Source organism: Engystomops pustulosus, chromosome 5, assembly GCF_040894005.1.
Source record: "Engystomops pustulosus chromosome 5, aEngPut4.maternal, whole genome shotgun sequence".
Taxonomy (NCBI): domain Eukaryota; kingdom Metazoa; phylum Chordata; class Amphibia; order Anura; family Leptodactylidae; genus Engystomops; species Engystomops pustulosus.
In genome coordinates, this window is record NC_092415.1 from 73,711,595 (window position 1) to 73,739,098 (window position 27,504).

Here is a 27,504-nt window from a genome sequence, read left to right on the forward strand (position 1 = left end):
CGTTCCTTACAATAGATGCAGAAAAAGCTTTAGACATAGTCAATTGGAAGTACGCCTTTCAGACCCTGACCAATTACGCACTGACAAGCCAAATACTATCTGCAATTAAGGCACTTTACTCCAACCCAGAAGCATATGTATATACTAATAACACTCTATCTCAGAAACTTACCCTTACAATCGGGACTAGGCTGGCCCCAATCCCCCATCTTTTTCACTCTCTCAATAGAACCCCTGGGGGAAACAATAAGAAACCATCCAAATATAACAGGAGCTAAAATACAGAACAGAAAATAGCACTTTTTGCTGATGACATAGTCCTATCATTAACCAAGACAGACACCTCGTTAACACAACTCTTCAAGACTCTGAAAGCATATGGGAAAATAACACACTATAAAATTAACACCAACAAATCGGTTAGAATACCAGACGCAGAACAAAATACCCTTAGACAGAAATACAACCTAGGCTGGCAGACACAAAACATAATATACTTAGGATTCCAACTAACCTACCCTTCAAAAAAATTATGTAAAACAAATTTTGCTCCTCTTAGCAACAATATTAAGGCACTCTACATAAAGTACTCAAGACACCAACTTACATGGTTTGGCCGAATACCATCATTCAACATGATAATACTCCCCAAGTTCTTATACCTGTTCAGAATTATTCCAGTTAATATACCAAACACTTTCTTTAAAATGAACAATAAGAATCTTCAGAATTTAATTTGGCAACAGAAAAAACAAGAATAGCAATATGACCAAACATAAAAAGGCAGGAGGGATGGGGTTACCGGACTTTAGAGACTACCAGAAGGCAGCAATACTTGACCAACTTAAACATTGGTGGCTAGACTTAACTGACAAAGTATGGCTAACAATTGAAAAACACTACAATAACAATACATCATTAATAAACAGAATGTTTGCTAAAATATGTGGTACGGACCCACCACATTCAAAACTTCAGACAATAAGAATATCAGACACAATTTGGGGGGAAATGACCAGAAACTAAACCAACTCTAAACAAAGTATAATAAACCGCATCCCACTAAGCTTCCTACAAAACCAAAACAAAAACCTTAAGCTAGAAGTATGGAGACAAAAAGGCTTGGAAACTTTTGGTGATATCCTCAACCCAAACGGTGAGATAGACTCAAGGTACCTCATATCCACAAAGGGCCTCCCATACAGCAAAACTCAACAAATTGCAAAGGTTAAAAGTCTATATAATTCATTTAACTATATAACACCTAAAATCGAACCCAACTTACTAGAATTCTTGGATAAACAGCAGCCCAGAAAAAAAGGAATATCTATTTTTTGAAACAGAATTAGGAAAATAAATGATGTCACCAAGACTCACAACGTAACAAAATGGGAAGAACATCTACAACAAAATTCCCAATACAAAAATGGGAAACGGCACTAAAAACAACATATCAAATACTTTGATGCACATCACAAATAGAAGAAATAGTGAAAACACACCTAAGATGGTACTTCACACCTACAAGATTAAACCTTATCTACCCCAATGTATCTCTAATGTGCTGGTGAGGATGCGGCAACAGAGGAAGTCTCATGTACATCTTATGGAATTGCCCCAAAATTCTTGGCCTCTGGAAAGCAACAAACACTATAATAAAAGAAACAAAACAAGCCCTTCTATTAATTAACATGGAAGCTCTCCCACAAGAACAGAAGACAATTATTGTACACTAATGTCTACCAAACTAGTGATAACAAGACACATATCAACTAAGTAATCAGCCAAATGAACACGTCCTGTGCATATGAGAAAATTCTAGCGTACCAAAATACAACCTTCAAAAAATTCTCAACCAAATGGAACCTATGGACAGAGTAAATACTATACCCCATAATCTGACTGACCAACAACAACACAAAAAGAAGATACAGTGAACGGCTCACAGCTTGTCACCCCCCACCCAATTACTCCCCACCCCCCACCAAAGGACTCCCTAGAGTCCAGTTAACACCCCTAATTGTTGTCTGCTGGTTTGAGTCACGTCTGAGAAGACCACTGTTTATATTTGTATTTTTTCGGTATAACTGATCTTACAATTACTACAAAAACTAACAATCCTGCAATATATACTCATAGTACAATAACACAAGAAAAAGTTCAAACTTTTATGACAATAGAAATATTGAATATTAATACTGTAATTGTAATTGCTTTGCAGCAAACTGTATCATAAGCTGCTCATATGTTAAAAGTTAATAAAATTATTTGAAAAAAATAAAAAAAAAACATGGGAAATTATGAGAAATTATCTTCACAAAGAAACATTTTTATAATAACATCCAACTTCGGATTTACATAAATGGTTAAAAAACATTTTCCAGACTTTCGTTGAGGCCTGCTGGTACCAAGGTTTGGAGCTTGTAGATCCAGAACATTTCTTGCTGTTTAAGTTGATTATGATGTTGTGGTATATAGCTGGCAACGTGATCAATTGCTTTAATATTAAACTCTTTGTTATCACAGTTATGGTAAACTGCTGTATGACTCGACACACTATGCATCAGAAAACCATTGGTAATATTGGATCTGTGTCTGTCTAGGCGCTCCCTGAGTGGCTGGATTGTACGACCTATATATTGGAATTTACATGTACATTCAATCAATTAACCCCTTCCCGACGCATGGAGAGGGCTCGCGGGCCGAGCCCTCTCCACAGCCGGTAGATCTTTGCTGCATATTGCAGCAAAGGCTTACCGGTAACACCCGTGATCGGTGCTAGCACCGATCGCAGGTGTTTTCACCTCGATCGCTGCCAGCAATGCTGCCAGCGGCTTCAAAGAGATGGCGCCGCATGGGCGCGGCCATCTTGTCGTGGATCGCCACTCCCCGATGACGTCACGGGGAGCGGCGATCCGTCGCCATAGTAGCCTCGGGTGTTCCGAATACCCGAGTCTACTTCGTTTTAACCCATGCATTACAATGTGCTAATTGCACATTGTAATGCATGGGGAGTAAAATCCACATATACTGCCATACAGTAGTATGGCAGTATATGATAGGATGAATCAGACTACCTAGGGTTAGAGTACCCTAGGGAGTCTGAAAAATAGTAAAAGTAAAAATAAAAAAAAGTTAAAAAAAAAAAAATTATAATAAAAAAACCTAAAAATTCAAATCACCCCCCTTTCCCTAGAACTGATATAAAAATAAATAAACAATAAAAATCATAAACACATTAGGTATCGCCGCGTCTGAAAATGCCTGATCTATCAAAATATAATAAAGTTTTTTCACTGCTTTTAACCCCGTAACGGAAAATATAGTCCAAAGTCGAAAAATTTTTTGCCATTTTGAAAAATATAAAAAAATTCATAAAAAGTGATCAAAAGGTTGCACAGTCCCAAAAATTATATTAATGAAAACGCCATCAAAATTCGCAAAACATGACACCACCCACAGCTCCGTACACCAAAGTATGAAAAAGTTATTGGCGCCAGAAGATGGCAAAATTAAAAAAGAATATTTTGTACAGGAGGTTTTAATTTTTTTAAATGTATGAAAACATTAAAAAAACTATACAAATTTGGTATCCACGTGATCGAACCGACCCAAAGAATAAAGTTGACATGTCATTTGGGACGCAGAGTGAAAGCTGTAAAATCCAAGCCCACAAGAAAATGTTGCAAATGTGTTTTTTCACCATTTTTACTGCATTTGGAATTTTTTTCCTGCTTCCTGGTACACGCCATGGAATATTAAATACCGTCACTATGAAGTGCAATTTGTTACGCAGAAAATAAGCCATAACACAGCTCTTTATGTGGAAAAATAAAAAAGTTATAGATTTTTGAAGTTGGTGAGTGAAAAATGGAAGTGAAAAAACTAAAATAGGCCAAGTCGTTAAGGGGTTAAATCACATAGTCTGAACTGTAATTGAGGAAAGTATTAGTAGGAAAATTATCGTTGGTTATATTAGATCAAAAACTGGAACATCGATGGCAAATGGCTTTACAACATTTGCATTTACTGCGTCTGAAGCTACCCAGTATACAGGGAAAAAAGTATGTGGGAGGTCTGACCTGTTGATTGGTGCATAAACGGCTAGGGGCCAAAATATTTTTCAATGTACTGGGTCTTTTTTTTTTTGTTTGTGTTGAGTCGACATGAGTTAGTTTCCTCTTGTAGTATTACATTGTAATGCAATTCTTGTACATTACCAGAACTAGTGAATAATGTATAGAAAATAACGCTTGAGAACAGTCAAAAACAAACAATTTAACAGTTAAACAGTATTAACTGAGACTGACTATTATATAACCAAAGTATACCCTTGATAATTAGGGCTATTAATCCATTTATCCCAAGCTGGTTTATATTTATGATATTTGTTTTCCTGTAAGGACATGTGTTTTTCAAATGAACAGTTGGTATTCACCAGGCTTATGACTTGACTCGCCTTTGGGCATTGGGTTTCCTTCCAATGTCTAGTATTGACTAGTTTGGTAGCTATTAAGGTATGAGTGATGATAGTTCTTTGTAGCAGGTGCTGTAGCAGGTGAGGGTGCTATATGTTGGTTTACCGTGTTGGAGAGAGTCTGAAATATTTTTTTCCCTAACAGTTTGTTTACTGGGCATGACCATAAAATGTGCAATAGTGTTCCCTTGCACCCACAATTCCTCCAGCACATGTGGAGGGATAAATCTTATTTAGACGGGAGGGAGTGAAATACCATCTCATGCGGGTTTTGGCCAAGGCCTCTTCTTGAGAAGTGCATCTGGTTAGAGTGTTTGCTGTCTGGATAGCCTTCAACCATTGTTCTTCCAAGAAGGATGTGTTAAGGTCTTGTTCCCATTTAAGCATATATGGTAGTTTAGAAAATGTTTTTTTGTTTTCTAACACGTTATAAAAAAGAGAGATTCCTTATTTATGCCTGGGTACGGAATGGGGGTTGTATATAGAAAGTTACGTATTCTCATGTACTTAAGAAAACCAGCTGTTGGAAGAAACATTTTTGCATGAGTATATTATAAGAAGAGATTTTTCCACTGGTGAGCATGTCGCTGATTAATTGAACCCCATTAGTATACCAAGTATTTAACTTCATATTTGGAATTGTAAGCTCTAGGAGGTTTATTTGATTTGTTGTGGGGGAATTTCTTTCCCTTCTTTTGGGTTTGAGGAAAATTTTTCCCATGCTCAGTAGCTTAGATTGTCAATTGTTTGGAAGGGAGGGGAGGTTGATTCTCCATGTGTGTGTCAAGATTCTTTTTCTGAATTGTGACTGGTCCAATAATGTTGCATAGTAATAGTCTTTTAAATCGGGAAAACCTAGGCCTCCTATACTTTTATTTTTGGATAAAGTTTTAAAGGCTACCTGAGGGTGGTGACCCTTCCAAATGAATTTGTTAAATTACGTTTTGGTTTTAACAAAGAAGGAATCGGGAACCGTGATTGGTATTGTTTGTATTACATATAAATATTTCGGGAGTTCCATCATTTTATATGTTGCAGATCAGCCAAACCATGATAAAATGAATTTGGAGTATTTTTCCAATTCTGAATTTATCGTGGATATGAGGGGAAGGTAATTGGTAAGGAATAATTTATCTACTGGGTATGTTAGTTCTGTCCCCAAGTATTTAATATTCTGCTTTCTCCAGTCCAAGTCATATTTTGGTTTTAGGCTCCTTAATTTGTTACTCTGTATATTGACTGGGAGGATTTGTGTTTTAGCGTTATTTATTTTGTAATATGATATTTTACTGTAGCATTCTAATACTGCGAATATGTGTGTTATTCCAGGTTTGCAGAAAACAGAATTATGTCATCTGTGAACAGCCCAATTTTATGTTCTGTGTTGCCAATCTTTAGCCCATGTATTTCTGGGTTGGATCTTATTAATATTGCTTGTGGTTCTATTGGTAATATAAATATAATGGGAGATAATGAGCACCCTTGTCTTGTTCTGTTTGACAGGGTAAATTCACAGCAGCGCACTCCTTTAACAAACACAGTGGTTAATGGGAACAAGTATAATGTACGGGGTGTTTTGAAAAATATTTTGGGATTTTGTGCAATGGAATCTTTGAGAAAAGGATCATGTAAAAGGACATTCCAATGCCTTCTCAGTATATTTTTGATTTGACGGCCTTTTTTGGAAATGGTGGTTATGAAATTGGCCTCATTACAGGAATCTAAGTTTGGATGCATAGCTGGTTTGAGGGGAGAGTGAGAGACAGATGGGGAGAGTGAGCGACAGAAAGACAGGTGGGGAGAGTGAGTGTCAGAGAGACAGCCAGTGAGTGTAACTGAGAGACAGAGAGACAGACAGGTAGAGTGCGTGAGACAGCTGGGGAGAGTTAGTGACAGAGAGACTGGATGGTAGAGTGAGTGACAGAGACAGGCGGGGAGTGATTTAGAGAGAGGCAGGGAGAGTGAGTGAGTGAGTGACAGACAGGGAGAGATAGATGGATATATAATTTTTTTTGTTAACCAATTCTACTTTATAGCTTAGAGCAATTATTTACTATCCCGGGCAATGCCGGGATCTAAAGCTAGTTGTAAAATAATTTGGAAAATTCAATTGGAATAAGTCTGATACAATGTGTGGTATAGTGTAGGTCATAATCATTTTATATTATACCTTCCAGTTTAAATTTCTAGTTCCCATGATGTCATTCACAAATTTGATTGAGTACCTTAAAAGATAAAGTACAAATGCATTATAACTATTGTACAACGGTTTGATTCATATTATACTCATCTAAGCAGAACCCCATCAATGACTGTCCAACGATTGCTGAAAGATTGCTGAAAGCTATATATAGCATACCGCATTCAATTTTGAGCAATGAGGTTTTGTTCATGGTATCTGTGAACTGAACACATCTTTAGACCTACTCTTCCTGGAAATGTACCTATAAATAGTATTCTTGGCATACCTTGTGCAGATTTTGTCTAAATTTAAGGCTTTTAAATATGCCCTCATTATTCATGGCCCACTATTAACAATGCCAAGCATCCTGTGAATAAGCAAAAAAAGGACTCTTGCACAAGTAAATTTCCATGTCCTTTCTCTATTTCTGGTTCAAGTGAGTTCAGTAGTTCTGTTCTCAAAAGCCTATTTAGATATAAGGACCAAAAAAACCCTCATTATTGAGTTTGAAGGTTTAAGAAGTTCGGGTAATTCAATGTTTACAAGATGTCACTATTTTTAGCTAATGAAACAATGGTCTATGTACAACCATAAAATAAATAGCCCTGTGGGGAAAGTGCCCCTGATTTAGAGTGAACTTTGGATGGAAAACTGAAACAGTGAATGATTTGCAACTTAATTGCTGTAAAAGCTCTATATGCTGTGCACATATTGCAACATTAACTATTCTAAAATTGAATTTCATCATAGTCTTGTGTGTGGAGATTATTTAAGATTCAATGAAAATAGTAGGGGTTGAAGCCATATTGAATTCTAGGCAACTGATTTTTTTTTACCTCCAATTGTTCTATTCTGCCAAAAAACTTAAACTTCTTTGTCAGAATTACATAAACAACTCAAAAACCTTAGAAATCCAGAAATATTATTTAAAAGATAAGGGAAGATAGGGAAAGGTCAATTTCATAGGCCACATCTTTATGGACATTATTGTCTAATTCAGCTAAATATTGATTGTATTGAATGTTGATGTTATTGTATTGAAATTATAATTGTTGTTAAATAGCATTATACAATATACAAATACATAAAATGTAATTTGACTATAATTGATCTACATAGGATTTGATGAGTGGGAACTATAAGATGCATAAATGTTTTGGAATAGCTCAAGATTTACCTTTTAAGAAAAGTTTGTGGTATCTTTGTTAGAGCTTTTTCCAGCTATGCATGCTTTTGTTAGCTAGGTAAGAAGGGTACTTGAACCTGACTCTCTTGAACTGGTTCATCTCCTAGAATCCTGATATAAACATCCCTCAATTTCAAACTTGTTCCAAGCCCCTCCCCTCAGACTCTTAACCAATGATATTAAAGGCTACTGTATGTCTTTTAAGTACTGTTCTATATAAGAGGCATTACAGACCAATCCCTTGCATTTCACACTCTCCACATTTGAGGCATCTATTTATCTGGGTTACTGAAAGGGGCACACATTTTAAGTACTAAATATCACATAGCACCAGCTATGAAGACTCTCTCATTAGTATTGTCACCTAGCATAGTACAGAGTTTAATGCACAACCTACACCTCCATACACAGACTGAAAGCATTGCCTTTACAAAAGGAAGACCATTACCCTTCTCTTCTCTTCCAGGTCCTGTTGATTTGCCTGGTATTGGAAGCCTCCTAAATGTCATGTGGAATGGAGGACTACAAAATCAACATGAAATTATGGTATGTGTATGATATGATTAGCATCATTAGGTTTGTTATATACAGAGATTGTTTCAGTTTTGATATTTTGAATTCCATGTTTTTCAATCAGTTTAATTATCATCAAAAATTTGGAGGAATTTTTAAAATGAATCTTGGATTTTTCAAATCTGTACAAATTGGAGATCCATGTCTCCTGGAATCATTTCTAAGGCATGAATGCAGTTATCCTAAAAGAATGGAGATCAAACCATGGAAAATGTATAGAGAATATAGAAAAGAAGCTTGTGGTCTACTTACACTGTGAGTGCAAAATTATTTTTAATTGTAAATTAAATTAAGAAACAAAAAAAATCCAAAATATAATTTTTTTTTATTAAATGTATTCCTTCTTTTCCTATGCTTTAATATTTATCAAAAGTAAAATGGTAGTTATATATAATTTATTTATTACTATAAGGCTTATTCACATTGTAGTCAATTAGATTTTTGACAATTTTGGAGAAAAATGCATGCCCTCTTTTTACATATTCTGCAATATGCTATATATATTTGCTTTGTCTTTTAAATTAAAACAATGCATAGGAATAACTAAGAAGTGTGTATATGTTATGTTGAAAAATAATTCGTTTTTTGTTATTTTTAAAAATATTTTTAGGGGGTTTACAAAGCATAGCAACTGGTTTTACACAAATGGACCCTGAAACATTACAAAGTTATCAATAAATTGTAAGGACGATGTAAAATATTTCCATATATTACATTCTCTTAAACATCAATATACAGATCAATTTTCTTTCATTCAAAATAATAATTATATTTGTTTTATCCACAGCGAAGGTGAAGAGTGGCTGAAAATGAGAAGAGTAGCACAAGGAAAGTTAATGAAAATCAAAGAAGTAGGAAAAATGGATGCGCAAATTAATGAGGTGATCCGTCTACTTTTTATGAATATAAGTTGTACTAGTTATGTACTATTTTGACCAGTGGTATATACAAGTAACTCCCCCTTCATACATTCCTGGGTATTATGGTTTGCCATCACATCTTATCTAAATATTTTGAGAAATGCAGAATGTTTTCTCATCACATGTCCGCAGTGTGATGTATGTAATAAACACAGCTGGACTGTAAAAAAAATCATCTATACCCTATGATTTTGGCAGGGTCTGGTGCACTCATGTGTGAGATCTCTTCACAGCCCAACCACATTCCCCTCTCCTCTGAGTAACAGCAAGCAGGTTTCTGGTGAAATATTACAGCAGAGGGGAAAAGTTTGAATGCAAAGATATAAGAACACAGTAGCTTGAGTCCTGTTAAAATCCTAGAATATGCTGTTAATTAATATTTCATAGACCTACCAACTGCATACACAAAGGTATAACACAGATCTCTAGAGCTGGTGCCGTCTACAGCTTTGTAGGGTCACAATGACAAATCTCCATATGAAGCTCATGCATCGCACATCACAACTGACCATAATGTGCCCCCACATATAACAAATATACCACTTACCAATCTATACCAAAACAACTGACAACATTGAGCCACTTGATGCTATATTCCATAAAATATATACTGTACCCCTCTAAATAAATGACTATATAGCATTCCCTGAAAATATGTTTTGCCCATTAAATATAAATATATTCAGTGCCTCCTCAATTTATCCTGTATAAATAGTCGCCCAAATTATATACAGAGCCTCCAATTTTATTATATACATAACTCTTGTCAATGAATCACATAAATCTCTACAGCATTATTATATACATTGTACTCCTGAGTAGCAATGAGCGAAACAAAAATGCATTGTTTGAGTCTGTACCGAATTTGGTGGGATCAGCACACGCAAACCCAGTGCCCGCACAAGCACTATTGTTAAGGGTGCAGGTCTGTGTTTGGAAAAAAAAGTTGATTTATTGACTTTTGAAGCAGCCAATTAAGCAGCTGCCAGCCTCATAGCAACCACAGGCATGTCAGCTGTAATAATAGTTCCTTAATTTATAAAGCACACACAGATTACGCATCACTACACAGAGCTTACCAAATTGATCTCTGTAGGCATGCCTGTGATTGGTCGGCTCGACATGTGAGCAGGGTCACATGTTCAGATGTCATAACACACAGGATACAGCTGGGGAGAGCTTGCTGCTCATTGAATGGCCATTTAACTAGGCAGGGACTTTCTTCAAAACCTATTGTCCCTAACAGGTGTATAAAAGAGGCTTCTATTATTAGGCACAGGTGAAAATCTGAAATAATTGCCCTAATAAGGGCATTCTGTAGAATTGCATCAGGCTATATATTAGGGATATAGATTATAGAGGATTATACAGAAATACTTGCAAAGACCAGACATAATTATTAGCATTTACTGCATCATCTAGCAAAATCTTGAAGATCCTGTCTCTGACTAGTATTCAGCTCCAGAAAAATTATAAACCAACATCATCAGTTGTACCTTGATTGCAAAGTTATTTCAAAATATAGGTATTTAATGCAGAAAACCCTTAAAAGATGTATTTGTAGCATAGGAGGGATTTAAGGTTTCACTTTTATTTATTGTGCTTTTAAAATTAATACTTTGTGCACTCAAAAGGAAAATTTTAAATTCGCCTAAGACCACCCGAGGATAACATGCACCTGAGGATTTGTAAGGTATGGTTATTGGTTATTTGAATTGCCTTCAAGTATACAGCCACACAATGTATGTCCTTATATCCTCAAATCTTAGGTTCCATAGTGAGTTTCTCTAAAGCCACATATCCATACAATTATGCTACTCATTACTGAGGATAGAAGGAAGGATCTACCATTAGATCTACCTTAGTAGGTAGATTCCCAATGGTAGGTTTCCATTAAGATACTTCTGGAACCAATGATCCTTTAAATTTAACATAGCACCAACACCCCTTCATTTATTTATTTGAATCAGCAGCGACCCCTTACTTATTCTGATGGATCTTTCGATGGTTCTTCAGCACCACCTCATTAATAATAATTATTATTTATTTTTAGACCATTTTTAATTCTATGCTACTGTACAATCAATACAGGGTTCACATATATAACCTTAGGATAAGAAAAAAATACAAAATATGGAAAACCACATAAACAAAATGGAAGAGGAGCCTGTCTGTGAGGTGATTAGGCAGAGCGCCCTCTGGGATTAGTTTGTATGCAGTACCAACAACAATTCTTTATTCATTTTTAAGCAACATCCCCGATCCATATTCCGATGCCTGTATCCTAGAAAGGGCACACAGTGAGGTATCTCTGATTTGTCCCACTTATAATGATTTGCATCTACATCTTAATGTAATATAGCATACATTTTACTTACTTCAGATTATTATATTAGCTTTGGAATTATTATGAAACATCCTGTAATGTATATTGCATAAAGCTGAAAGTAAATGGGGAGCTCTATTGAAAAATTGCCTCTCTTGTAGGTACTGAAAGATTTTATCCCACATGTCAGACGGGTATGTGACAAAGAAGGCAAAATCGATGATTTGTATTTTGAACTTAACAAACTCTCATATGAAAGTAAGTACACACAAAAAATATACATGCTGTTCATAAATGCTCTTCACTCCAACTTCTAATGTACTTGTCATCTCGTCCCAGTAATATGCTCAGTCCTGTATAATGAAAGGTGTGGACTTCTCCAAGAGGCATGTACAGAAGAAGCATTGCTGTTCATACACTCAGTTAAAAAGGTGCTGTATATATAACATACAAATGAATGTTTACTAATAGCAGTAGCCTTCTCCTGTTTAACCCCTTAATAACTGTCCTATTGGCTTTTTACAGAGGTAAAGGATAATTATTCTGATTAGACGTCTTTCTATAGTGCTCGGCTGTGTTAACACCCCAACACTAACACTTGGGATTAGAAAGCTCCGATCCAGGGTGCTTAACCCCTTAGAAACTATGGTAAAACAAGGACTAGGCTGTCTAAGTGATTGCAGAGGGAGTGTGCTCCCTCTCTTACCCATCGGCATGCCGCAGCTGCAATTGAAGCGGTGTCTATTGTGCCTTGCTGCAGACCAGTGTCCACTTAACTTTTTATTATGGCAGGCCGTTAGAGCAGGGCATTATATAACAGATCAAGTAATCTTATGCCAGTTATTCTTTGTGGGACAAAGTAAGGAATTTACAAATAAGAAATACATCTCTTCATGCAATGTTCCACCCATCGGGGCCTGACCTTGATGTGGGGGCAGCTACATTCCCCGGTACATAATTGGCTAGCTTGTAGTGCTGCCTAGCTCCACAGCTGTATTAGGGATGGCTTAGTCCAGTTGAACTAACCCACGCCCATCAGGAGGAGGCCACAATGTTGGAGACGATTCCCCCTGGGGCAACGCAGTCCAATACAGTAGTAAAGGTTCTTCTCTGCAGGGTTCCTGGAGGCATAGTTGGATGGTTCTGTAGTTCGGCATGGGACAGTACCTTAGGCTGCTTAGGCAGCAAGCTGGTGAAAGTGATGTGGGATTAGGCACACAGGGTCGCTGGTCTTGCAGAGGAGTATCCCCATGGAGGGAAACATCCGCTGACTGTCTTGTTAGAATCAATGATAAGACTGAACTGCCACTTTGCCCAGAAATCCAGCTAGAGGGAATATATATATAGGTTTTCATCTCTGGGAGATTTCGAAAGCTCCAACCAATGGTTGACCTCAGACTGCAGGGAAGAATTACTTAAAGAAAAATTTTAACCCTCTAAACTCCGGCACAGCATATGACAGAATAATACCACTTTATACCACTAGATGGTAGTGGAAAAGGAATGAGAAGGGTGTCCATTGGAAATAGATACAATTACCTTAACTGGAACCTGTCATCAGAAATTGGCCTAATAAACTGCTACCAATATGTTGTCAAGCAGTTGAGCAGCTTGTAGATCATGTTTCTTTCATGGCCCAGCTTGGTGGTATCATCCATAAAATCTACTTTGAAGTGAGATGTAAGTTAGATGTATAAGGTCAGGGAGGCAGAGAGTTTAACTCTGAAGTCAAGCTTTCCCTGCCTCTGAACACCTCCTCCTCTGTGCGCCATCTCACTTCAAAGCTGATATTCTAGATGATGCCACCACACTAGGCCATGAAAGAAACATCATCTAAAAGCTGCTCAGCTTCATGTCACTTGAACATTTTATTATTAATGGATGATAATAGCTCTTTTTTAACTGTATTCTTTAATATAGGTTATGATTGCGATTTTCTGAATGATCTTTTTTTTCCTTTTGCTAGCAGATGATGAATTATTTAGGACCACTCATTGTCACTTCACCAGATCTTCATAAACAGTTTAATACAAAATCATGGAAAAGCCATACTGAAGCCTGGGACAATATATTTGCTACAGGTAATCTAGTGGCCATTCATGCCGTATATATGTGCTTTTATTTTTTTATTATAAAAAATTGATTTTATTAATTAATTAATCCTTTATCTAATACTGCAGTACTTTGTGTTTTGTATTGGCAATCCTTATTTGCAGATGAAGGGGACAGAGCAGTCACTGTATGAGAAAAGATACAGGATGTTGAAGACAAAACAACAAACAAGCAGCATAAAATGTCCAATGTGCACACTGAAATATTTAAGATGGTTGTCCACTTTACTTTTTTTGTAATATGAGGGGGGGGGGGGATATAAGGAAGTAAACAATTGGCAACTGTTAAAAGATCAATTAAAGTATAGAAAATGGACGGCACCAGTGGCGTTGCTAGGGTCACAAAAGATCTGGGGCACGGGCCCCAATGCATACGTACCAAATTCTCAGTTGCGTCCCCTTTCGTATACCCCCCCCCCCATATGCTTCCACCTGAAAAAACTGCACTTACAGAAAAGCACAGTAGAAATGCTACCTATTATATCCAGAGCAGTAGTTGTTCTTCATGTTCTCCATTAAGCCGCCATCATCATTTCTCTTTATGCAGCCATGCGCTGTGCCTATGGAGATTACGAAAACTTATGTTCTGCACTTTTCTATCATCCCTAAATTTTTGTCCCCTAACCGTGTTATCATTCTTCTACCCCTAAAACTCTTCAACCAAATAATGTAATACAGACGCACACAAAGTCCTAAAAATACTAGTAATGCCCCCCAGTGTAACACATTATAAAATCCACCTTTCTAAGCCGCACATTTTACAATTAAGCCACAATTATGGCCCCACTCTGTATGCCACCACACCCCTTGTGGCCCTTACACTTACTAAAGCCCCCACATTGTGCCACCCACCTAATAATGATCCCTAAATGTGGCCTGACATGTAACAATGCCACCTACACTCAGTAATAGAACCCCACACAGTAAGTGCCCCACATACTCACTCATAACCCCCCATACACTTTGTAATAACCTCACAAACTCACTAGTAGCCCCCCACACTTAGCAATAGCCCTTTTATGCTAACAAATAGCCCCCACATCCAGTAGCAGCCCCCTCACTATTAGCCCCCCCCCCACTAATAGCCAAACAGCCACTTATAACCTCACTACTAAAAGCCCCCATATTTAGCAATACTCCCCACACTTAGTAGTAGCCCTTCACTTGCTAATAACCCCCTACACTCAAAAATAGCCTCCATACACACTAATAGCCCCACACACACTAATAGCCCCCACATTCAGTAACATAGCTCTCCACTTTCTAATAGCCCCCCTACACTCACTTATAGGCCCCACATTTAGTGATAATCCCCTTACACTAACTAAAAAAACCCTCATAGCCCCGTCACACTAATAGATCCCCACATTCAGTAATAGCTCTCCACTTGCTAATTGCTTCTATACACACAGAAAATAGCCCCCACACTCCCTAATAGCCCCCCACACTTACTTATAACTCCCACACTCAGTAATAGTCCCCTTACACTCACTAAAAGACCCCACATATGCCCCTCACACTAATAGTCACAAACACACTCAGTAATATTATTAGTAAGATTATAGCCTCCCACTACTCAGGAATAGCCTCCACATAAAGTAATGACCCCAAAACTCCATATGCACACTGTATTATTAAAAAAGAATAGTTACACTTACCTCTCTTCACTCATGATTTCCTCTTCCCCTCCACCTGCTGGACGGGATGTGGTGACGTCACTACACAGCGCCTCCTGCTCCAGGCTGCTAGAGGAAGCTACTTGAAGCAGGGAGACGCAATGCCATCGCCTCCTGCAGATCTCACCACAGCACAGAACTGCTGTATGTGCTGTGCTGACGGCACCCTGCTCCACTACAGTAATCATCTCTATAAGCATCCAGAGGATGTAAATAGAGATGAAAGTAGAGAGAGCCAGGTGACAACATTCGGGGCACCAGTCGAAAGATCCGGGGCTTGTGCCCTGGATCTTTTGACCTAACGATGCCCCTGGACGGCACTCACCAATCTTCAGTACATTCTTTACATGGAGGCCAGAAGAAGCGCTGTTTTGTGCGAAGCGGCCATTGCCTTCTAACAGGCACCCTGCTCTCACTCCCTCCCTTGCATGTCCTTCATGTGAGTATATGATTTTGCTTCAATAAAGAAGAAGAAATGTGTTACTGAAGATTGGTGAATGACGTCCATTTTCTATACCTTCATTGATCTGTTCGAAGGACTAGATCACCATCTAATTCAGGTTTTGTCCCTGCACCTGTGTATGTGAATACTCCTGGTACTCAAATTGAATATATCTCTCTATGTATTTTGAGGAAAAAAGAGAGTGGTGCCGTTATTGCCTTTGGATACTGGCAACTATTAAAAATCTTGCGCCGCTTTCTTGAAAGCCTTTCATCTAGAAATGACTTACCTAATTAGCCAGACATTCCACACCAGAAATTGGCAGGAGATGAAGGGTCATGTGATCTCTGACTGTCCCTGACCAATCTGTGCATGCTCTAACTTCCAGGACCTTAAAAGGGTTGTCTGAGGTCACAAAAAACCCTTGGGTGGACAGCGTGGGCTGGGTTAAAAAAAATAAACATGTACTTACCTCCATGGTCCCTCCCGGCCTCCAGCCCTGTGATCTCTCCAGTCCGTTACCCATGTAAACAAACAGAGGCACACGCCCACTCATCTCGCATGATACAGTACTGGGAATAGGGATGGGTGGGCGTGGCATCCACCTCAGCCATCCGGAAGCTGAACACAGTGAGGATTCCAAGCCCCTGCCCCTTCTGCTTTATTTTTTTTAACCCGCCACATCCCATCCACCCAAGGTATTTTTATACCCTTGGTCAAATCTTTTAAACTTGTATTCATGAATACTATTGTAAGGTACTAGAAGGGTGATTAGTTACTAACAATTTAGGATCACATGGCCCTACATCTTCTGCCATTTTATGGGCAGGAATGGGAGCTGATGAGGTAATTTCTGAGCCAGGAGTCTTCATTATACATTTCAAGAATGTGGCACAGAACTTTTAATAGATATATAATTTTAAATTAAATGCTATCCTGACCACACATTATAGAAATCTTGAAGAAAAGACAAAAATGCAATTCACATATTACTTTATAGCAGTTGTAGATGGTCCTATAGAGACTGTAGTAAGTTGAATATTATGAAGAAGAATTATGTTGTTATGGCCCTACTTACAATGCTAATAAATAATTCCTTATTTCCTTTATCAATCAGTTAAAAAATGTATTGACAAGGGACTAAGCTCTGACTGTTCCCAGAGGAATGACTTATTAAATGCTATTCACAATGAGCAATCACTTACAAAGAAACAACTGTCCAGTCTCTTCACTGAACTCCAGATTGGAGGTGTTGAAACTGTAAGTTCATTCTTTATTAAATACTAGAACAAAATGTATTCCCCTCTGTTATTTTCTGGTATTTATTTACTACCCTACATTTAGTCACATAGCATCTGTGTGCAGATGATTGCTGCCTTCAGAGGCATATATGGCAGATGACTCTTTAGGATTGAGCGGAGGTATGTCCTCTATAGACATGCCTGTGATTGGCTAAACAGGGTATGTGACTTTGCAGTATAAGAGCATTACACCACACATTATATTACACATAGCTTACTACTCATCAAAGAGATAGTTAGCTAAGCAGGGACTTGTGAAACAGTGGCAATTGCTCTGGCCAGAGGCTGCCACACACACTTATACTTGGATCAGAAAAGTGTTGTTGTCAGAGAGAATAGCACATGCTTATATGTGGTTAATTAAAATGTTGTTATCTGTGAATATTGGGCACACTAATACTTGAATCACAAAAGTGTTTTTACCTGGGAATATTGGGCACACTAATATGTGGATCAGAAAAGTGTTGTTGTTGGTAAGAATAGAGCACACTAATACATAGATCAGAAAAATGTTGTTGACAATGACAGCCCCATTTTATAGCCATACAAATGTTCCAACCCAGAGAAGTCGTCTATGGTACTTCTTAAAAATACACTTTTCTCAGATAAAGTTTAGGCCAGAGTCCTTTGCTGCATGTATTTGCTTCACACCTGGACCATGGGCCCTCTCAGTAATTATTATTGGTTTACCTAGACATAGCCTAGGCATAGGTAAGTTTGGATACATAACCACCAGTACATAATGAATAGCTGCCAGGTTCCTTAAGATGTTATATTTTACCTTAAGGATGCACATCACATAAATTCAGCCCTAACGCAATGTAATAATTAATTTAAATAAATAACTAATTTTACATATTTTTTTTTACAGACAGCTAATTCTTTATTGTGGTTGATATTTAATATATCAAGACATGATGATGTCCAGGAGAAGATTCTAAAAGAAATCCAGTCAGTTTTATTGTCCGGAAAAATCCCTTCTGCTGAACTTTTACAAAAGATGCCATATTTGAAATCATGTATTAAGGAATCAATGAGGTGGTTATTATTATCATTGTTGTTATTGTTAATCTCATTAATATTGCTATCATATTTTTTTATTACCTTCTATGTACTTAAAGTGACAGTTTCTTTTTAGGAATATTTTAATGACCTAAACAGTCTACCTAAGTAATTCTTGAAAATTATAACCATTTACGATGTAAAAAAAGTATAGTCCAAGCTGTTCAGTGTAGACACAAGGACAACACTCATAAAGTGAAAATCTTTAGCACTTTATGTAAATTAGCTGTAACTAGCAATGAGAGCACGGATCAGGAAAATTGTCACACTATAATGGTTCTACATTCAAAAGTGTGCCCCTCTTCTATTGAGCAGGTGGTGTTGCTCATGCTCCTCTTTCTATCCATTCAGACACCAGCTGAAAAGCAGGTTCAACCGTGTCTGCACACAAGCTGGAGAAGTCATGCAGTTAGAAAGTTGTGAGTTGGTTCAGTGTCAAAAATCTGTATTATCTTGATCTATGGCCACCAATAAAAAATAAAAAATTATCACCTAGAGATGATTTTGAAAAGGTGTGTCACCAGTGGTGAGTGCTGGCAACCTAAGTGACTATAATTGTTTAGTTCTTTTAACTAGTGGCCCAGACAGAGATGACAATGGTGATGTAGAAGAGTAAACTATTGGTGGGGAATAATAGGCAAGGAGGTAGGGACAGCTGGGTGGGTCTAGTACCTAAAGAGCTGTGCATAGTTTGCTGTCCCAAATTTCCCAGACATATCCCCTTTAGTTAACAGAGGAGCATGATTAGAAAGAGACAATGCAAAATTGACCTTTCCAAAAGCCTCGAAGATAATCGTGGAGTTGTAAGTCCTGATCCCTGCACTGTCTTGGGTCTCATAAACAAAGCAAATAAATGGTCCAACGTTTGTGTACATTAACAATTTGGGTCTCGGAAATTAAAACCCTGCTTTTGTAGTTTTTGTAACATAATGTGGATATATTACACGTTTGTAGGGGAACTATTAAAATGTTAAAATTAGTGCAATCATATAAAATAAATTTTAATCAAAACCCCCTTGGTTTAGAGTCACACCTACAGTGCCCTTTACAAGTCGTACACTGGATGAAGATACAAACCTTGGAGGTTATTTGATTCCACGAGGTGTAAGTATTATTGGTCTCCTCAACATATCTATTTTCTGTGCATGAACACTTTAAGAGAAAAGAAATATTCTTGAGTAAAAGCTAAATACATTATTATGTGATATATAAATCTCTTCTAAAATAAACTCGACAATATTCTAGAATATTATTTTAATATTTTGTTAGAAATTTTAATATTCTATTTTCCCCAAAGTTCCCTGTATTAAGACTGCATTAATCAGATTTTATTTTGCGCTTTTTATATAGACCATTGCAATGATTAACTTTCATGCAATGATGTGGAATAATGACTGCTTTCCTGATGCTCAGTTGTACCAACCAGAAAGGTGGATGAAACCAAGATCCACAGTAAACCCTTTTGCAAATACACCTTTTGGTATTGGAAGAAGGATGTGCATTGGACGACGACTGGCAGAATTACAGCTTCAGCTGACTCTTTGTTGGGTAACATAAATTATTCTTGTTTTAGTCATTTAGAATTTTTTGGGAGAAATAATATTTTTACCATTCTCATCTACATGCAATATTTTATCTTTTTGTACAGTAAGATGACCAAAAAACAGCACTAGCGACATGCAAGCTATTTTTTACCATGTTGGATATATTATGTTTTTTTTTTTTTTAAATTTTACCTGTCATTTTGAGTATGGCAATGTTAATGTTTAAAAAGTAATATTTAAAATTAAATTGCTTTGTTAAAAATATTTTATTTTTTATTAGGGTATAGATTTGATAGTATACCATAATCCTAATCAGAGAAACATTAAAGTTTCACCCATCACAGAATAAGTGTAAAGAATTAGTGACAACTGTCTCTTGTCTCTTCTGCTTCTAAGCTATATCTGTGTCCTACCTGCACATGTTCAGTGCTGGGCTTTAGGTAGTTTCTGCTCTGGAGTAAGCAATTTCCTTTAAAGGAACACTCCAGTCATGGCTGATTCATTGAACTATACCTTGTGCAGGGTCTGAGGGGAGGAGCATGACTCCAGGTTCTAGCAAGGTTCTAGGAAGTACAATGAAAATGAGTCCTGCTCCTCCCTTCAGGCCCTGCAGCCATGCATTACTCTAACTTGAGCATTCCTTTAATGGATAGATTTATATTTCAAGAATCCATATGCACACATGTCCTAATTCATTAGACTCTTTAAATCAAGTACAATCTAAACTTTTGCTTTAGTCAGTTCCTTTCTTATAGGGCCAATGACTACCATAAACATTGGCACTTTTGTACCTGTATGAAATAATTCTGCTAAATGGTCATTTGTATTTTTTTTTATTTCTGTACCTGATATGAACATTTTGTAATTGACAACCAAATATTATTTAGGCACTAAATATATGAAAAAAAAATGAAAATTGAAACAAATATATTATTTAATACATCCTGAAAATACTTTTGTTTCTTTCTCCCTTAGATTTTACAGAATTTTCAATTAATCGCCACGGATACAGAACCAGTTAAGTCTATTGCCTCCGGAGTAATGGTTCCCACACGGAAACTACCTGTCGCTTTCAAGAAACGATAGGGACCTACAGTCTACATGACTTTATTGTTTACATTTGTAAATGCTCTGCCTGTCATGCACTACATCAACACATTGCTGTGTAAAATGTTTAGATCTGAATTTTGTTTCTAAGCAATAAATTATGTCTGCATATTCAACAGTACAATTCTAAAAGTCTGAAAAGTGTAGTTTTCTTGGCAATATAGACATTTCGTCTACATATACATAATCCGTTGTCAATAAGTGGAATGTTACTTTAAATTTACCATTATATTCTATTTGGATTAATAAACCAGAGTGAAAAGTGTTTCTTCCATAAATAATCATCAATATTAAAACCATAGTTGTTTTTGTCATTATTTTATATGGGAGTTGGATTAATATTTTGTGTGGCTACATGTGCATGTTCTTTCCAGATCAGTAGGTAAGAATTGCCAGAATTGTTTGTAAAGTTGTAATGGGGATCTCTAAATGAATTAAGTGCTGCTACTTTCTACCTAATTATGGGCTTGAAAGAAACCTTAGGGTAGTGTTTGGGCAGATCACAGTTGAGAAGAACAATAGGGCTTAGCTGAAGCAATCGATGGGGTCTTTAGGAATGATTGTGATAGAAAAGTAAACTTGAAGTCAAGGATGGGGAGGGTGGAACAATCGAGGAAACAAGAATTCACTACAGGTCTGGGTATGGAAAGAATCCAGACCCCTTTAAAACTTTAACTCGTTTCGCTGCAGCAATTTGGTATAATCAAAAAAGTTCTTTTTTATGCTTATTAATGTATACTCTGTACCCCATCTTCTCAAAAAAATGCTGATATTTCTGCTTTTCTTGTTTAATAAATTAGCAAAAATGTCACATGGTCTATTAGTATTAGTATTAAGACCCTTTGCTCAGTATTGAGTAGAAGCACCTTTTGAGGTAGTACAGTCTGAATCTTCTTGGGAAGTTTTTCACACCTGGATTTGGGAATCCTCTGCCATTCTTCCTTGCAGATCCTCTCCAGTTCTTTCAGGTTTGACAGTGAGTGTTGGTGGACAGCCGTTTTCAAGTCTCTGCAGAGATGCTCAATTGGTTTTAGGACAGGGCTCTGGCTGGGCCAGTCAAGAATGGTCACAGAGTTGTTCTGAAGCAACTGCTTTGCTATTTTAGTTATGTGCTAAGGGTCATCGGGTCATATTTATCAGGGCCTCTGCACCATGTCAGTGGCGTAGAGGCCCTGCAATTATTTACCCCAATCCGCCACCATCACCCTGGCTGTGTTTATTTCTATACCAGGTCCTGCTTGGTGTATAATAAATGCTGCGCAGCCGCCTGCTCCGATACATCAAGAGGCAGAAGATCTATGCCACTGCAAAAATGCAGCAGCGGGGCAATATGCCCCATTGTCTTGTTGGAAGGTGAACCTTTGGCTCAGTCTGAGGTCCAGAGCACTCTGGAAGAGGTTTGCATCCAGGATATCCCAGTACTTGGCAACATTAATTTTGCTTCATTTGCAAACAGTTATTCTTTCACTGCAGCTTAATAACACCCCCATAGCATGACGCTGCCACCACCACTGTTGGGATTGTATTTGGCAGTTCATGAGCAGTGTCTGCTTTTCTCCACATGTACTGCTTAGAATTCGCAACAAAAAGTTCTGTGTCTCATCAGACCAGAGAATCTTATTTCTCATAGTCTGGGAGTATTTCACATGTTTTTTTGGAAACTATATGCAGCTTTCATATGTCTTGCACTGAAAGGCTTCCATTGGCACTCTGTGCCATAAAGCCAAGACTGGTGGAGAGCTGCAGTGATACTTGTGAAACTTTCCCCTATCTCTCAGTTACATCTCAAGGGCTTAGCCACGGTGATCTTGTGGTTCTTCTCTATCTCTCTCACCAAGGCTCTTCTTCCATGATTGCTTAGTTTCGCTGGATGGCCAGGTCAAGAAAGAGTTTTGGTGGTCCCAAACTTCTTTAATTTAAGGATTACAAAGGCCACCATGCTCTTAAGAACCTTGAGTGCTGCAGAGATTCTTTTGTAACCTTGGCCTGATCTGTTTATTTTCACAAATCTGTCTCTAATCTCCTTGGGCAGTTCCTTAGACATCATGAATAATATGTGCTCTGACATGCATTGTGAGCTGTGAGGTCTTATATAAACAGGTATGTGCCTTTCCTAATCAAGTCCTATCAAATTAAACATCTCAAAGAGGATCAGAAGGAGTATCACAGCAAAGGGACTAAATATTTATAACCATGTGATATTTCACTTTTTCCTGTTTGATAAGTTAGCAAAAATATCTCCTTTTTTCCTGTCAAGATGGGGTGCAGCATGCACATTAATGAGCAAAAAACAAAATCTTTCCTTAACCTTACCTATTAGATGGGTCTGAATATTTTCTGTACCCACTGTAGTTAAGTGGGGACATCTGGACCAGGGACCTTACCACTAGCACTACTAGTATAATGTCTTGGTTAAGGTGAGTCAACACCTCAGAGGGAATAGTATGGAGATTACATTAGTGAAGTATTAATCTAAGAGCTAAGTAATTTCAGGTGAGTCTGTTGGGAATGTTCAATCTGTGAGCACACTGACAAATTCCCTTTGGTTATGACAAATTGATTTCAAAAGTTCATGACATGACAAAAGTTCTTTACTGTTTGTCTCACAGTTCCTTAGGTGGTGAAATAAAAGGTTATGAGACTTGCTACCAAATACAGATAACAGTTGGCATGAGTAACCAAGAAGTTTCTCAGCCCCGATTTTCTTCAATCTAGATCTTAAATCAATCACCAACTTAATGAGTGAAATAGTAGAGCATGCCGCGAGTTCAAAGGTATCAGATTGACTCTTGCAATGTTATATTTTGCGGTCTGTTATAGCCAGCTTCTTTTTCATGGAAACTAGGGATAGACATTTCCAACAAAATATTGCCTTATGTTTTCTCATAAGACAAGCTGAGAGAAAGCAACAAAATGGTTTAGTTAGCATTTCTGAAGCTTGGTCTGGGCTATCATGTTAGACATCAGGGACTCATTTAGCCACCCATGTAGTGGTTAAGGTAAAGATAATGTAATATTGACTTTGAATGGGGGGAGGAGGAGTATGTGAGCGGACGTCACATCAGCCCGCCACCCCACGCACCATGCTTGACGTGATGCCGTGCTATCTCGTGGTGTTTACGGCTACAGTCCCTGACCATCACGGTGGCCGTCAACTGGAGGAGTGAAGCACTCAGTGCCGGTTGGATAATCGGGGTGTTCCGGGATATGACAGCTCTCCCTTCATCTCTGGCCACGAGCCGCGGCCGGTCGTAACCCCGGAGTCTGGCAAGGAGAATGTGAGAGGTCCTTCCTGCGACAGGGGATCCTGTGGTGTCCTTGGCTGCTAGGAGAGGGTGATCACCGGTGTCTGCTCAGGATGTTCGAGGGTAACTAGAATCCCGCCGTTTTGGTTCCTCCGGATCTCTGCAGGGACAGGTTTGGACTCCGCTTCATGCTTCTGGATCTGCACTGCCTTCAGCAGGTTGTATGTTTCCATCCTAGCCTCTTGAAGTTTCAGCTGTGAAATTGCCGAATGGTCTGCTTGCTACACCCTGCTATTTCACCTCTTTGCTGTCTGCCTATAATCCCACTAATTGCATGGCTATACTTGCCTTAACAAAGAGGATTAATCACATCTACTAACCCACTTGCTGGTTACAAATCACCAACTCTGTATCAATGCCAACTAACTTCATTTAACTACTGAGTATTACAGCAACTCTTTGTGGCGGTGTTACAGCGTATTTAACGGTGACTGGTGAGGCCACATTTGCTATACTACTGAGTAGCAACCCTGTACCTACGGCATTGGCCCCATCTCCACTAAGCAGACGAGGTAATACCTATGGTTTTTTTGTAACTAACGCCTCTTAGTTTTAGACATCGACAGTGTCTGTTCACTAATGTGTGTGTGGTTCGTGACTCAATTGTAAGGCTGACCTCGAAGAAGATATGTCTTTAACTCTGCATGTCTTGAACCGCCTCTTCACTAACCTCCTAGTTCTAACAATTGCACGCGGAGTTTGTAAAGACTGCTGCTGTTTTTATCACATCTGTTAGTGCTACTCTACAACAAACATTCTATTGCTTGTAACTCTAGTTTTGTGTCTGTTTTGCTATACTTGCAACTACTTATTGACATTTAGAGGAGTGCATTTCCATTTTGCTTCCCTTACTCAGCCTTCGTCTTAGAGATAATTATGTTTATGGTGGCTTAATTGTTCCCCGTTACTCTCCCAGGGGCCGGTTATTACACATTATTCATTCCTGCGCTCCTTGGCCTTTCTATTCCCAGTGTTGGTGCGTCCTAGTCCAACCATACATTCCAGGATTGCTGGCCAGGGTAATTGGTCTATAGTATTGTGTGAAAATGACCAGACCGGCAACAAAGAAAAAGGGGACGAATGTCACCCCTAGCTTCTCTCCATGCAAAACACCAAAAAAAAAAAACAGTTGAGAAAATTAGGGAAAACACTCAAAAAAAATTAGACAAGTATTTTGTATCCCCTCAAGTAATTGGGAAAAATCTTAGTGGTTCTGGTAATGATAAGAATGGGTCACATTCCAATATCGGTTCGCCTAATGAGGGGGAACCACTGCAACTAGAAGATGCTGCATCAGAGAATATCCCCGATGCACAAGTAGACACAGGAAAAACGTGGGAGAAGCAAGGTATATTGACTCAGGGACTCCGGTGGAGCTTGAATCCCAGCAGCTTATAAATAATACAGGGGAGCATCAATCCCAGGAGGGAAAGGCTGGGAGACAAGGGGATTCCACTCTAACAGAGATTTATGAGGCCATCATGCAGTGTAATAGCTCCATAACAGCCCTCTCCAGTGAGGTTTGTTAATTTAAAGAAGAATTGGCACTAATTAGATCTACAGTCCACAAGCATGGGGAGCGTCTGGGAGAGGTAGAAACCAGAACCTCTGAACTAGAGGATGATATGAGTAAACTAAGGGCGGAAGTAAAAACCCTCAAATCAGTTTACGAGGAACAGAAAAGGAAAATAGTTGACCTAGAAAATAGATCACGCAGGTCTAACTTAAGATGTCTGGGTTTTCCAGAAGGGGCAGAGGGGGGTGACCCCATTAAATTCATGCAAGATTGGCTGAACGGGTCCCTCGGCGAAGGGTTTGAGTCCTTCCCCTCATTTGTTGAAAGGACTCACAAAATTCCTAGCAAACCCCCAATCCCTGGTGGTCCCCCTCGTCCCATACTTAAATTAATTAAATTGGTAGCATCTAAGGATAGAGACCAGATCATGAGGAAGATGAGACAGCTCGGCAAGGTAGAGTTTGAGGGCCATTTAGTTAGGATATTTCCCGACTATGTAATTGACACTCAAAAAAAAAAGGAATAGTTTCTTTGAAGTCAAGAATAGACTTAGACAGAAGGAAATTCAGTATTCTATGTTATTTCCAGCTCGATTGCGGGTTATTTGGAAAGATAAGACATTATTCTTTGAAAATCCAGATGAAGCCATGGATTGGTTAAATAGCCATGTGAAATGAGTTTCAATTCCTACGTCTTTACTCAGGCACCGTGGGGAGTGGTCTTGGGGGGTGGGGGATGCTTAGATAAGAGGTTGCTTCTTAGATGCAAGGGGTTTTGGCCCTTGAGCCAAGGAACCAGCCATAAAGTGGGTGGGGGTTTTGTTTTGTGCCCTTTTTTTTTCTCTCTCTTCTCTCTCTCCTACTTCTATGCCCGATGCAGTTAGCGGGGACGTGCGCACAAATTTAATAAAGGGCTAAGGGAAGTAGTTGCATGAAGATACTTTCTTGGAATTTAAGAGGCTTAGGCTCTCCGTCTAAGAGAGGGGCAGTATTCGATCTAATAAATAGACATCGACCTGACTTAATTGCTCTCCAGGAAACCCATTTAGTGAGGGAAAAGAGTGATGCGGTGAAAAAACCTTGGATAGGCAAGCTATTCCATTCATATGGATCCTCCTTCTCCAGAGGGGTTTCAATCTTAATACATTGCAACTGTGGTTTCATTGAAGATAAGGTCCAAGTAGATTCCAAAGTTAGATTTATATTTCTTGCAGGGATGTTTGAAGGGAAAAGGTGGGCGACAGCAAACATATATCTACCGCCACCCTATTCCCCCGGAGATGATCATGCAGTTTTATACTTTTTGTGCCACTATTGAGAACCCCTTTATACTCTTGGTAGGTGATTTCAACACGGTTATGGATCACATCGACACTCAATAAATTAAGCAGGGGAGGGTTTCCACACATAAAAATTTTACACTTCTCCAATTGATTAGCGGGTTTAATTGCTTTGGCACTTGGCGCATTTTTAATCCAGGAAAAAGGGAATATTCATGCTTCTCGGCATCACATCAGGTTTTCTCTTGGTTAGATATGGCCTTAACTAATAGTAAGGCCTTAAATCTAATTGAAAAGAGCACATTTGGGCTTAGAGGGGTTTAGGATCATGCACCATTGATAGTCTTTATAAAATTGGGTGTACACAACAAGTCTAATGAGATAAGGATCTCTCCCACATGGTTAGGAATTTTAGGTCAAGAGGACCGTTTTATTAATAATTTCGAAACCTTTTTCTCACGAAATGAGGACTCGGTGAGAAAATATTTAGTTTGGGA

At 38.3% G+C, this 27,504-nt stretch overlaps 1 protein-coding gene across 2 annotated transcripts in view; it reads left to right on the forward strand.

Annotated features, from left to right (window-relative positions):
• LOC140132930 (1,25-dihydroxyvitamin D(3) 24-hydroxylase, mitochondrial-like) overlaps positions 1-21,157 on the forward strand; it is a 180,740-nt gene extending 159,583 nt beyond the window's left edge. The window contains exons 3-13 of one of the 2 annotated variants that reach the window (XM_072152366.1): positions 8,312-8,391; positions 8,483-8,673; positions 9,206-9,299; positions 11,826-11,922; positions 12,004-12,095; positions 13,634-13,745; positions 17,011-17,153; positions 18,066-18,232; positions 19,282-19,360; positions 19,607-19,804; positions 20,776-21,157. In XM_072152366.1, coding sequence (XP_072008467.1) covers positions 8,353-8,391; positions 8,483-8,673; positions 9,206-9,299; positions 11,826-11,922; positions 12,004-12,095; positions 13,634-13,745; positions 17,011-17,153; positions 18,066-18,232; positions 19,282-19,360; positions 19,607-19,804; positions 20,776-20,886 — 1,323 coding nt within the window. In that variant the 5' untranslated portion in view covers positions 8,312-8,352 and the 3' untranslated portion in view covers positions 20,887-21,157. Of the gene's footprint in view, positions 1-8,125; positions 8,392-8,482; positions 8,674-9,205; positions 9,300-11,825; positions 11,923-12,003; positions 12,096-13,633; positions 13,746-17,010; positions 17,154-18,065; positions 18,233-19,281; positions 19,361-19,606; positions 19,805-20,775 lie in introns of those variants that run through there. The other variant, XM_072152365.1, reaches the window with a different exon arrangement.
• The last annotated feature ends 6,347 nt before the right edge of the window (positions 21,158-27,504 follow it).